General features: G+C 44.1%; 5 protein-coding genes across 5 annotated transcripts; 4 read left to right on the top strand and 1 right to left on the bottom strand.

The window, feature by feature from the left end:
- Positions 1-91: 91 nt before the first annotated feature.
- On the top strand, positions 92-3,802 carry O0I10_011905 (uncharacterized protein; the record flags this gene model as incomplete). The annotated part of the gene is made up of 2 exons (XM_058491864.1): positions 92-1,034; positions 1,098-3,802. 2 exons carry the CDS (start codon positions 92-94, stop codon positions 3,800-3,802), a joined length of 3,648 nt encoding a protein of 1,215 aa, XP_058337352.1.
- Positions 3,803-4,463: 661 nt separating this feature from the next.
- On the top strand, positions 4,464-5,875 carry O0I10_011906 (uncharacterized protein; the record flags this gene model as incomplete). Its single annotated transcript, XM_058491865.1, has 4 exons — positions 4,464-4,475; positions 4,528-4,578; positions 4,658-4,811; positions 4,884-5,875. 4 exons carry the CDS (start codon positions 4,464-4,466, stop codon positions 5,873-5,875), a joined length of 1,209 nt encoding a protein of 402 aa, XP_058337353.1.
- A 224-nt stretch (positions 5,876-6,099) lies between these two features.
- Positions 6,100-6,630, top strand: O0I10_011907 (uncharacterized protein; the record flags this gene model as incomplete). The annotated part of the gene is made up of 1 exon (XM_058491866.1): positions 6,100-6,630. One exon carries the CDS (start codon positions 6,100-6,102, stop codon positions 6,628-6,630), a length of 531 nt encoding a protein of 176 aa, XP_058337354.1.
- Positions 6,631-7,041: 411 nt separating this feature from the next.
- Positions 7,042-9,054, top strand: O0I10_011908 (uncharacterized protein; the record flags this gene model as incomplete). Its single annotated transcript, XM_058491867.1, has 2 exons — positions 7,042-7,624; positions 7,688-9,054. 2 exons carry the CDS (start codon positions 7,042-7,044, stop codon positions 9,052-9,054), a joined length of 1,950 nt encoding a protein of 649 aa, XP_058337355.1.
- Positions 9,055-9,363: 309 nt separating this feature from the next.
- Positions 9,364-10,068, bottom strand: O0I10_011909 (uncharacterized protein; the record flags this gene model as incomplete). The annotated part of the gene is made up of 4 exons (XM_058491868.1): positions 9,364-9,611; positions 9,670-9,808; positions 9,893-9,978; positions 10,035-10,068. The coding sequence occupies 4 exons, from the start codon at positions 10,066-10,068 to the stop codon at positions 9,364-9,366; spliced, it is 507 nt and encodes a 168-aa protein (XP_058337356.1).
- Between the last annotated feature and the right edge of the window lie 2,796 nt (positions 10,069-12,864).

Raw genomic sequence — 12,864 nt, forward strand, 5'->3', positions numbered from 1 at the left:
ATTTGACTTGAAGCACCGTTGGTGGACACAACTTTATGCACACACACACACATACACTCCTCCTCGTTTTGGACCCATCGTCAACATCAGCATGCCCGATCCCAAATTGAGTCTCACAGCCATCTATCAAGCGGCTCAACAGCCAGCACGAGCATCTCGTTTACGTGAAGCATTGCACACGACCGATCCGCAGCATATCGATCGTCTTGTGCATCGTATCGTTCATCACCTGCATCATCCAACCGACACCTGGCCACCACGACGTTTATTACGTTGTCTCGATTACATCATCACACACGCACCTGCTATCAACTTTGGTTCATCCAAGCTTCGAACTTGCGTCAAGTTTATATTTGAACAACACTTGCTGGATTCTAGTACTACTACTAGTACTACTAGTGGGGAGTCTACAGCCACAGCTTATGCTGGATTGCACTTGATTGGCAGCTTAATGCAATCCTCAGTCAACAACAATGCATCCCTATTCAGCGTCATCCATGTAACATCCATCCTCGATTGGCTTGCACCCACATGGGATATAAAACTACGGAGCTGTGCTTTGCGAGCCTTGACGGCCAAAGGACACTATTTTGCAGATGATATCATATTAGCCGATGGATTTTGGGTGCTTGTTTTACAAATGGGCCGTATCCCCATCGTCCTTCAACAACAACAAGGGGGCAGTGAAGAGATCAATCTATGCATTCGAATCAGCCAATTCCTTGAGAATCTCGTCAAGCATGCAAGCAAGAGCAGAGTACCGCAAGTGCGAACCAAGCTCATTCAATTCACCGAGTCGATTCAGTTTGTCATGATGATCAATGCATGGAAAACGTCCCTTGAATTGCAACATCGAAAGCTCACCGATTCACTTTCACACATTGTCTCTCGATGCATTGGGATGGCTCCAATACCCGTGGCAGACTATATCAATACAGCTGATCCTGGACGTTCTTGGCGTACGCTTTTGGCTCAAGATATGAAAGCATTTGCAATGCTTGTTCAGAAACAAGAAGAGATCAAACCGATTCAAGGTAGGTGTCGATGTCATTGTAAACGTTTATTTAAAATGATCGTGCTTATATTGGGAAATACAGCTACTAGGATCACACGGCTATGCAAGATTGCACTGAACATGGCGTTGGCTGGCAAAGAGGATGAGACGAGAGCAGGCGACATTGCACGAGATATTGTCAATTTCTTTTTGGTCATCATACCGAGACCTGTGAAGCCTGAAGATATTGATAGCATTGGGACCATGGCATTGGCAACACGAGAAATGTGGCATGGCGAAGTGGATGATCATGTAGGCTACATCCTTACACAGCATGAGCTCATGTGTATCGCCTTGTTGGAATGTTTCATGCAACACGTTCAAGTCGCTTCACAACAACTTGTCCAAAGTATAGCAGCACGTGCGGCCTTTTGCATCATTGCCATGCTGACAGCACTCAATGATAACCACAAGCTGGATACTACTACGAATGGAGGTGATGAGAATGGTCTGCTACGATCAAGGCTTGAAAAGCTCGTCATGTTTTTCTTGCATTATCACGAAGCCATCGACATGTTTTCCACAGCACCCACTTGTCTCAACAATGTCATCTGGCTACCCACTCTTGAGCACGCTAAGCTTGGTTTGAGCGATCGCCAATATCAAGATACCACCCTTTCCAGAGCAAAGCGAGCATTCACAGCATTAAGGATGGCTACACACCACGTCAAGGCATGTGAAAAGTTGGATAAGGCGGGCGTGCTACAACTCTTGGTGGATATGGATTATACCCGGCAACTCGACGATGCACCTAGGAACATGCTTTTGGTGTACGCATCTTTTATGCATTTTATTGCAGCATTGGCAGCAAAAATGGCTTACATACGTGCCAAGTTGCGAGCAGAGTTTCCTATTGGACCCCTCGTGATGAAGCTCTTATGCAGAGGCGTCTATTACACCAACACCAACATCACTGAATACAAAAACATGGATGGATTACATGAGGGCTGGAACCATATCATCCGTGGAAGTTTATTAGTGGTCAATGCATTCGGTTACGATCCAATGTCTCTTCAACAATGGTTATCTTGGCCTGCCTCTTTGGCTGATGATGATGACATGAATGAAAACGACACCCACTGGTTTGAGACGGTGCATAGTAATGATGGGCGTCTTTCGATTCTTCCTGCTATATTACTTGTACTCTTACCGTGTCCCCCTTCTTCTGATGATGATGACAATGGCCCTATCTCTGATACCCAAGTGATTACGCATTTCAAGCATCAGGATGAGTCTGTGGTAAGGGCAGCTTGTATCTCGCTCAATCTTTTGTCCTCCATGGTTGAATGTGGCTCCCAGCTTATCAGGAATATTCGTGCAGTGGGCCAATTATCGACGCTTCTTGCATTTCTTTCCGATGATAACGCCTCTGCTGCTGCTGCTGCTTTTGCTGATATACCCTACATCCCAATGCAAATCGATGATGCATACGCCCTTGACAAATTGGATGGTGATGAAGAAGAAGAGGATCATGAGGATGCAAGCCGTTCACCTTTGAATCATACTACAATAACGACCGATGCAACGGATACGCTATGCTTCAACAATCTTTATCGTGCTTTGATTCGAGTCCTTACATGCCAAGAGAACTTGCGAGCCGTGATCAGCAGCGACGTGTTAACATCCGTATTCAAACCACTCCTCTATGAACGCCCACTTGTTGACAAGCACAAAGCAAAGCTACGGCATATGATCAGCGATTCCCTTCATCGAGAACGATTGGATGACTTGTCAAAGTTATTTCGATTTACTATGGGTGATCAGAATGCGACCCAATTTCATGAAATGTGTGCAGTGGCACTTGGCTATGCTTGTCCTTATATACCATTATGCCAAAACATACTGGGTCTATCGCCAACTACTACCAGTACAGCGGATGGAGAAACAGGCATCTTGGAATCCAGCTCAGCCTTTGGTGTACTATGTCGGATGCTGGTATACGAGCTTGTGGAAGAAGAGGAAACGGTGGTAGTAGATGCCCCTTATCGACGCCAAGCAGCTGCTCAAGTGATTGAAGTCCTTGCACAAAACTTGTTTGATACGTGGTCCAACGAGCTCAATCAGACCAGAGACAAATTGAACGAGACGCTTGCTTCCAGACCAAGGAGATCTTTGACATCCTCCAAGGATACCCATGGTGGTGACAAAGTGATCTTTGTGACAAAAGAATCATCGCAACAACAACAACTTTGTGCCAATCGACACGTGCTTGCTCAACAATCGCCTTACTTTGCGGCCTTGTTCAGTGGTCAATATGCAGAAAGTACGCAGCATCCTATACCGTTACCCGATGTCGATCATGAAGCATTCGCCGTCTATTTAAATGCTGCCGATTATGCAATGGTATCAAATGACGTGGATAAGGTGATGAGTGCATGTCACAGTTGGAAGGACGTGGTGGAGCTTTTGATGATGGCAGATCGATTCAGCAACGATGATTTACGACTCTTTTGTGAAGTGTGGATTGTGAACGAGTTGATAAATGCACCTTCTTCCATGGATACATTGAATGGTGCGCTCTTGCTCTATCGGCGTTGTCGAGATACTGAGGGCGGTATCTTCTTGACGGATCTATGGCCATTCAGTCATATTCTACGCGAAGCACTCAAATCGGTTGTGAGCAGATTTTCACTAGCAGTCGCCACCAATGTCTTCCAGGATATGATACAGGATGCTCATCCCGAAGAACTTAGCGCTTTTTGTCATGGTATCGCTATACTTTTTGCCAATACGCAGCTTGAAGAATAGAAATTGTATTATAATAGACACTACTTAATCCTTGTCAAATACTAAACAAAGAGCATCGGATGCTTGATTGTGAGACACATATACATTTATCCTCCTTAATCACAATGAACTATGACAATGTATTGCTCATGTAAGGTAAATTTTATGCATGTCGTCGGATTGTACTATAAAAGCAATCTCCGGGGCTGCGCAAATTATACTCTGACGCATAAAAAAGGACACAATGATGACCATTTCAACAATGGGCTACTACAACCGCTTGTAGTATTGTGACCAACCCAAGGCTTGATGACTCACGATTACTCGCTCAACCTTTTTCTTGTACATACATTCTACAGTGATCGGTCACCTGCTGCGCATCAAAAAGATAGATGCAACTTGATAAAAAGAGGTTGTCATGTCCAATGCAATACATCCCACGCTTAACAATGTACAAATAGAGATGGCTCAATATTGAGATCAGGTGCTAATATAAACATGTGTGGGTTTTCTAATGTGTCCATCGTTGAAATATGCCTGATAAACCTTGTGCCAATGTGTGACATCTGCATAACGATGGCTGGGGGCACAGGTATCGGATCATCAGCTCCGCTCAAATACTAAAATGCAGCTGAAATGCGCAGTCGTTTACTATCTTTCTCTTTCGTGTCTATCAACCATCATGTCTCTTGGTGTACGTATAACACACAACAAACAATATATGTATGCTTATCATGTATTTATAGGTTATCAAAAGCTATCCCGAGAATCCAAACGTGTACAAAGTTCAAATCGCGGTACGTTGTGAATCACACACACACTCCCTCATTCCCCTCCATGACCAAGACGTCCATTAACGCGCATGCATTACTTTAGGCCGCGTATAGTGGTGTCAAGGTCGACTTTCAATCGTTTGATATTATGAAAGAACGTGATGAAGCCTTTTGGCAACGTTTCCCTTTTGGCAAGGTTCCTGTATTTGAAGGCAAAGAGGCCAATCTATTCGAGTCAAGTGCTATTACACTCTATGGTAGGTAACCACCCCACCCCTTATTTGTTGCATGAAGTGATAGACTGATTGATGATGTGCGTGTATACATAGTCCTCGCACAGCAAAAGGATTCACCTCTTTTGGGCAAGACACCACTTGAACAAGCTGAAATCCAGCAATGGGTCCTCTTTTCCGAGAATGAAATCAGTCAGCATGTGTCTGGATGGGTTGCACCCCTTCTCGGTTACGCTCAATACATCAAGCCCAATGTCGAGAGTTCCATCCAAAAGCTTCAGCGATCTTTGAGTGCTTTGAACAAGAGTCTGGAATCCAAGACCTATCTTGTCGGAGAAGATGTCACTTATGCCGACATTGTGATGGTGTGTTCACTCGTGAGACCTTTCAATTTGCTTTGTGACAAGGAATTCCGTGCCCCCTACAAGAACGTCATTCGCTACTTTAACACGCTCGTCAACAAGCCTCACTTTAAGTCCGTCATTGGTGACTTCAAGTATTGTGAAAAGGCACTCAAGAATGTACCTCCCAAGCAAGACAACAAGAAGGAAGAAAAGCCAAAGAAGAAGGCCGCAGCTCCTCCTCCTCCTCCTGCTGATGATACTCCCAAACCTACTCCCAAACCAAAGTCTGCTTTGGATCTTTTGCCCAAGAGCAGCTTCGTCCTTGATGACTGGAAACGCACGTATAGTAACAATGATACCGATGTTGCCATGAAATGGTTCTGGGAACACTTTGATCCTCAAGGATGGTCCATTTGGAAGGCCACTTACAAGTACAATGACGAATTGACACTTGTCTTCATGTCCAACAATTTGATTGGTGGTTTCTTTGCTCGTCTTGAACGTGCTCGCAAGTATGCCTTTGCTTCCATGGTCGTCACGGGTACCAACAACAACAATGCCATCTCGGGTTACTTTATCATTCGTGGTCAAGAAGTGCCTTACGAGATTTACGATGCCGCTGATTATGATTCGTACGAGTTTGTCAAGGTCGAACCTTCCCAGTATGAGGAGAAAAAGGATGAGATTTACAAGTACATGGCTTGGGAGGTCGATGGCTTTGCTGACGGCAAGATCTTCAAGTAAAAAGAAAAGTAGTAATAGTAGCAAGTGCAGTACCAATGATTTGCAATAAAAGGTCCATTGATTCTTTGTCAAATGATCAAGACACACGTTTCATTTATGTGGCACTACGTACACAAACATTTGCTATCATTTAAATGTGGCGATGTCGATCAGCTCAATAAACTTTTATAGAAAGCCTGCGTACGTTTTCGATTGCTCTCTTTTTCTTTTCCTTACACTACTACATGGATACCAAAATTGTAAAGCTTGATGCCACCTATGCCAAGATCCTTTCTGAACTGGGTGCTCGTTTGTTTACAGATGCCTTTGCCAAAAACAACACGCCCGAGGATCTTGCTCTCTACCTGGATTCAACCTACAGACCTGAAATTCAAGCCAAGGAATTGAATGACCCTGCGGTGACCACGTATATGGCATTCGATCAGGAGAGTAACCAACCTGTGGCATTTTGCCAGATGCGACAAACCCAGCATGTATACGACTTTGTGGGCCATCCAGAGGATGCCATTGAGCTGCAAAGAATCTATGTCGATAAACAACGGGCAGGTATGGGTCTGGGTAAAAAGCTACTTGCCGAATGCGTTGCTATGGCGACCAAGATGGGCAAAAAGACCATGTGGCTCGGTGTATACGAACACAACCCCGATGCCATCAAGTTTTATGCAAAGCAAGGTTTCTACAAAGTTGGTGCTCACACCTTTAAGCTTGGGAACAAATTGGAAACGGATCACATCATGATCAAGTCTCTCATTTAGTAGTACACAAATATAGTTGTTTATTCTATAAGCTTCCTTTCTATGTATTGCAGGTAGTGTGGGTGGATCATATCAACGCGTCGCCATTATGCATGTTTCTTTCTCAGTCATCGTTTTCTGGTCACACACAAACAAACACACACGCTTGGATCACTCAAGAAGGGCGTCTTGCTTCCTCTCTCCTCTCTCTTTTTTGTGTTGGTTGTACGCTGACACTCCTTGGTGGTGCTTGTCAACAGTAAGTAGGATTCCCGCCATCTGAGACATAGCTTAGCTAAACCTCATTAGCATGTAAAACCTTGTAGCAAGTCACCACTACCAATCTTGTACTCGACACGGTCCACTTTTTTACAATCCAGCACAGGAACAACAATGCACGAGTTGAGAGCCACCCAAGAATTTCCATTCGCAATGCCAACAGAAGACCATGATTCCAGTAGTATGAAAGAGTCGTCGTCGTCGACACCTGTCAACAACAACACCACCCCTTCCTCGCCCCTTGACTACTTGCGTCAAGGGGAAGCCTATTCACAACGAGGTTTCCAGCGTATGGCTATCAACGTCTTCAATGAAGGATTATCCACACTATCATCACCATCCGATCCATATTATGCACAACTTGAACGCGCCAAACACGATGCCGAGGAACGCGACAACAAACGTATCGACTTTATCAGCATGTTGCCCATGGATATCGTGATGCATATTGCCCCGCAACTGATTCACGAAGGTTGCCCATTGAGAGACAACAGGTTCACCAAGCATCATGCGCCTTTGTTTGTATCCAAGATATGGCGTCAGCGGTTCCTGGAAGCAGGCTATGTGCATGTTCAGGTCGAAGACGTATATGACTGGACGCCCACTTTCCTTTCAAACCTGATACAATTGGCACCTTTCATCAATTCAATCATGTTGACATTAAGGGGAATACCTTTTCAAGGTCTCTGGTCCATAGGTGTAACATTCCCATCATTGAAAAAGTTGTCGGTCACTCGTAAGTAGAGGAGGATGGATGGGTGTGTGTGAATAAGACAACTTACAACACTATGGCAATTAGTTTTTCCTAACGATATGAATGATCCTGCACCTTTTGAACCTGAAGAGATCATGAAAGGATTACGCATGGTTGGAGATACATTGACGCATCTCAAGATACATTATCAGAGCCCCACCACTTCAACAACTACAATCTGCTTACAATCGGTTTTGGATACATGCCCTCATCTCACAGCATTGAACATCATGCGTGTGGATCCTGATTTATCTGCTGGTTCAGCTACTACCACATTCCCTCGCCTTACGATGTTGCAACTCGACATGTTGGATGAGACACCTGTCAGCAATGAGGTGGTGACACGGCTATTGAGCAAGTTGCCTTGTTTGGAAAGCTTCTGGATGAATCGTTGCAGTGACAAGATGGTATTGGCTACGTTCTTGGATCATTGTCCCTCCTTGCGATATGTGGGCTTTGGTGCGCTTAGTCCTGATGATGATGATGACTCTTATCTCAAAGATAAGAATACCTGGGCTCGATTTGCAAGACGCTATGGAAACCTTTCTCCTGGCAAGATGAAGCTTGAACTTGAAAATATGCCCGAGGATCCATTTTCAGCTGCAGATTTGGTGACGATCCTGAAGCATTATAGCCCTGTACTTGAGGCATTGACCATTGAAGCCCAAATAGAGGATGCGCCCCAACGAGCGAATGCATATTTGCGATTGGACCATGTCAAGCAACTGGTGGTGATTTTTCCCGATCCAATGGAGGTGGATGATGATATGGGACCCATTTTACGATTACCAGGATTTATCTTGCGTCATACACCCAATGTGGAACGAGTGGCTATACGACAAACACAAGCAGATGCCACTACAATGCAAATCATGACCCAGCTCTCTCATTTGAAAGACGTGCAATTGGTGGTGGATTATGCGGATGAAGATCAGGTGGCACCTTCCATTTTTACCTTTTTGGATCATCACAAATCGTTGGGCACAGAATCGACTTTGGAAAAGCTTGACATCCATGCCACGTCAACTGCAACGAGATCAGCACCTTTGTTTGGAATCGAACGTTTGAGTAACCTCCGCGAGTTGCATGTTCGAGCTGATTTCCCATTGACAGTATCCCAAATATCAGCGAAAGCTTTGAAAAAGGCGGCAGAAACGTGTCCTCAATTGACAACCTTATCCCTACATGCTGACGAGGTGATTTCGGATAAAGTCCTGTACTCCCTATGCCAGTTTAAGAACCTCAAAGAGTTACATGTGACAGCAGAGAAAATATCAGCAGCAGGTGCATTGAGTTGCTTGGCATGCCGTAAGCTAGAAGTGCTAGAAATTTCTTGTCTGAATGATATTCGTGTTGTATTTCCTGTGTTAAGGACTGGAATTCCTAAGGTTTATTCAACAGTGCATGATTAAAAATAAAGAAGAATGGAAATTATATACAGCTGAAGGAAGATGTAAAGGGTTTACATAGTATGTGGATCAACCATGATACCTACATACTTGGGTTTTGGAGGTGTCAACAATCAGGGTGGGATAGGATGGAAGAAAGAGATGTGTGGGTGACAACATCCGTATGTGTAGAAAGGACGATGATCTCATGGGTTGATAGGGCATCTTCATTACTAGTGATATTCTTATGACTTTTTATTATGTAAGTGTGCAATTGACTTATGCTACAATGATGGATGAAGGATGGGGGTATTGTTGTTGGCTTAAAGAAGACTAGGACCATTGTTGCTTGGCTCCGACAAGATTGCTCAATGTCGATTCACGTGTCCTTTTCGCATAGTATTCTTCTATCTTGTCCCTTTGACGCTGTAACTCACGCTCAAACTTTTGCCGATCCTCTTGAATCTTCTTCAAGTACTCTTCGCGTTCAGCTGCGAATGGTGGGCCTTGGATCCTTTGTTTTTCTTGTGCATCCTTCAATGTTTTATCCAGGTCGTCCATGGTTTGACGTGTTTGCTGTGCTTTAACGTTACATGAGTCATCAAGCACCCCACATCATCCTCGATGGTAGCTACTTACAATACTTGACAAGATCATCCCAGCATCCATCATCTTGCTTCTGATGCACCTGGAGCTTCTGACTGCAGTTGGAAAGCTGAACAAATGCCACGGCCAATGCATCTGGTCCTACTCGGGTGCCGCTTTCAGGATGTGTTTCCTATTGATAATAGCATAGATAAGATTGAAGACCTTTTACAAAAAGATAAAGCTGTGCGCGTGTCGTATGAAGCTGGATACTTGCGTCGAATGTGCGAACAAAGTCATCAATGTTGTTTTGTAAATGGGCATGGGCACTGCCGAAAAGAGCATTGCCAAACTCATCGACGTCTATTATACATGTTAATATCGGTGTCGGCATATACGGGATCCTTCAGAATAGGCACCTTTGAGAATAGGGTCGACGTTGAAACGGGCCATGATATGAGATGTGTAGCAATGCAAAAGCCGAGTATTGGCACTATCGTTCTTGCAGCCATATTTTATTCGAATCCCGATGAAGCTCATGTTGTTCACACAATAAAAAGTAACCTGATTAAGACGACAATGGCACCTCATCAGAGCCGCTTGATGGGCTTATGACCTGATGGTACCATGTAACATAATGTAATGGTGTGCCTGCACATGGATGAACATCTCGGCTGCGGTCATAAAAAGATGCAAAGGGCTTTTAGTAGAAAATGAGGATACACTGATGGTGCATTATTATGGCTCGCTTTGCCTATGGTGCTTCCAAGGGTGGAGCTTACGGTAGCTCATATGAGATTTTCGTTGTTCAAGATAACCAACACCAACCCCTTGTGACATCCAACCATATGATCTGCATCGTGGATCTTGGGACCTTACAAAGCAAAATGACACATTGCTCACTCCTCTCATTCCATATGTAATCCTTACTTCCAATCCAACATTGTTGATATAGTATCTCCAATGGTTCTTTATCCCAGAAGCAATGCTACAACTACAACACAATGACACTAGAGCAGCATTATCCCAATATCCATCCACCCATTTTTCATTTGTAATACCAGTGATACACCGTTCTTGTCTTGCTTGTAGATTTATACCGTAGCTTTGATGGAATAAAGGCAGCTCCATTATCGGCCTTGTAAGGAATGGATATGTATACATTCGTAAAGAGTGGGTCGAGGTTAAGAGAAAAGGTGACCCTCCATTGAGTCATTGAGTTTCGGGACGTGATTTACCGATCCCAATGTAGCTTACTGTGGCAAAAGAGCGGCATCAGACGTGTATGTGGGCATCTACTTTATGCAACCTGAACCGGTACACCGAAATGGGGCATTGACACCATCACTTTTTACACATACCTTGACACACCTTCATGGTTGAATGTTGTTTCACTTACGTACCTTTACAAAAGGCAATCACCATCATCATCCATTTGTGTACTGTAGCAACCTGTCAAGGACGTGTTTGTGTAACCACCACGTGCGGTTTCACTCAGCTCTTCATCTTTCCGTTAATGCAGCCGACACCATTCATTAGGAAAAAGCAACTCCATCACGCTTACAGCATAGGTAAAACATAAATGTGCCTGTATCTCCAAACTTTACAATGAAACGTGGGGTTTTGAATAGAGCAATGTGCTCGGCTTGGCCAACAGCACCTTGTGTGAAAGTTTCGCGTTCAATGTCGCGAACAGCCCAAAAAATATTTTTTGGTCGTCGTCGTCGAAGAGGTCGACCCCCGGATCCAGTTTGGCTGGTGGCGACATTGCGAAATCTGGGATCGGCAAGCTTGATCGCGAAACTTTCACACAAGGTGCTGTTGGCCAAGCCGAGCACATTGCTCTATTCAAAACCCCACGTTTCATTGTAAAGTTCGGAGATACAGGCACCTTTATGTTGTAAGCGTGATGCTATATGAGAAGTGGTCTTCGTTTAATGTAAAGTAGCTAGACCCTGGAGAGCCAAAGATGCAGAAGGACCTCTTTGGATAACTCAGCTAAAAAGTCAGGACTTCAGGGACAATGCATGACAGGTACGCAACCCTCACTTTTATGTCATACATTGGCAGCTAATAGCCACTTTTGTGCATTCTATTGTAGGTGGACGATGCTCCTGCTCTAGACATTCATTTCAATGATTAAAGTAGGTTGATCCGAGCTGATTTGGTTGAGTTACGCTCACACAAGATTACATCGGTTGAGCTACATCGAGCGTGCTTTATGTCCAGAGTGATGTAATCTCTCTTTGACCGTAGCTCAGTCAAATCAGCTCGGATCAACCTACTTTAATCATGGAAATGAATGTCTAGAGAAGGGGCATCGTTCCCATGCAGTGGATCTCGCAACAATGATGATTGGATAAAAGTGGCTGTTAGCTAGCAATACATGCCTGTTCCTAGATGATCCATAAAGTAATTATACATTGACCCTTTCATTCATGCAAACGTAGCTGTGTTACACAACACGACCCTCTGCATCTTTTGCTCTGCCAGTGTCCACCTACTTGACAATGAACAAAGACCACTCTTCTTATAGCATCACACTTACAAACATAAATGTGCCTGTATCTCCAAACTTTACAATGAAACGTGGGGTTTTGAATAGAGCAATGGGCTCGGCTTGGCCAACAGCACCTTGTGTGAAAGTTTCGCGTTCAATGTCGCAACTAGCCCAAAAAATATTTTTTGGTCGTCGTCGTCGAAGAGGTCGACCCCCATATCCAGTTTGGCTGGTAGCGACATTGCGAAATCTGGGATCGCCCACGATGAACTTCATACTTTGACACAAGATTCCTTTGACCCCGACGAGCACGTTGATCTGTTAAAGAGCCCACGTTTGATTGTAAAGTTTAGAGTTACAGGCGTCTTTATGTTTTTACTATGTTGTAACCGTGATGTTATATGAGAAGTGGTATTTGTTTAATGTAAAGTAGTATGACTATAATAGAGCAAAAGATGCAGAGGGTGTGTTTGTGTAACTTGAGTCATTCAGCACAGGCGATGCATGATTCTTGTACACTATTTAGGAATAGTTCAAAATGCCAGCTAATAACCTTAGTCCTCCCATTTAGCTTTGTTGTCCAATCCAATGCATACGAACGATTGTCCTGCTCCAGCCCAGCATGCCCATCATTCAACTTTCTTGATCCGATGAGATTTGACTGAAAAACGCTCAAACACAGAAACATCATCCAATATCAGAAGAATCAAATTGGTAAGTTATTCGTAAACTGCCATTTGATAGCCCAT

Source organism: Lichtheimia ornata, assembly GCF_029851405.1.
Source record: "Lichtheimia ornata isolate CBS 291.66 chromosome Unknown scaffold00104, whole genome shotgun sequence".
Taxonomy (NCBI): domain Eukaryota; kingdom Fungi; phylum Mucoromycota; class Mucoromycetes; order Mucorales; family Lichtheimiaceae; genus Lichtheimia; species Lichtheimia ornata.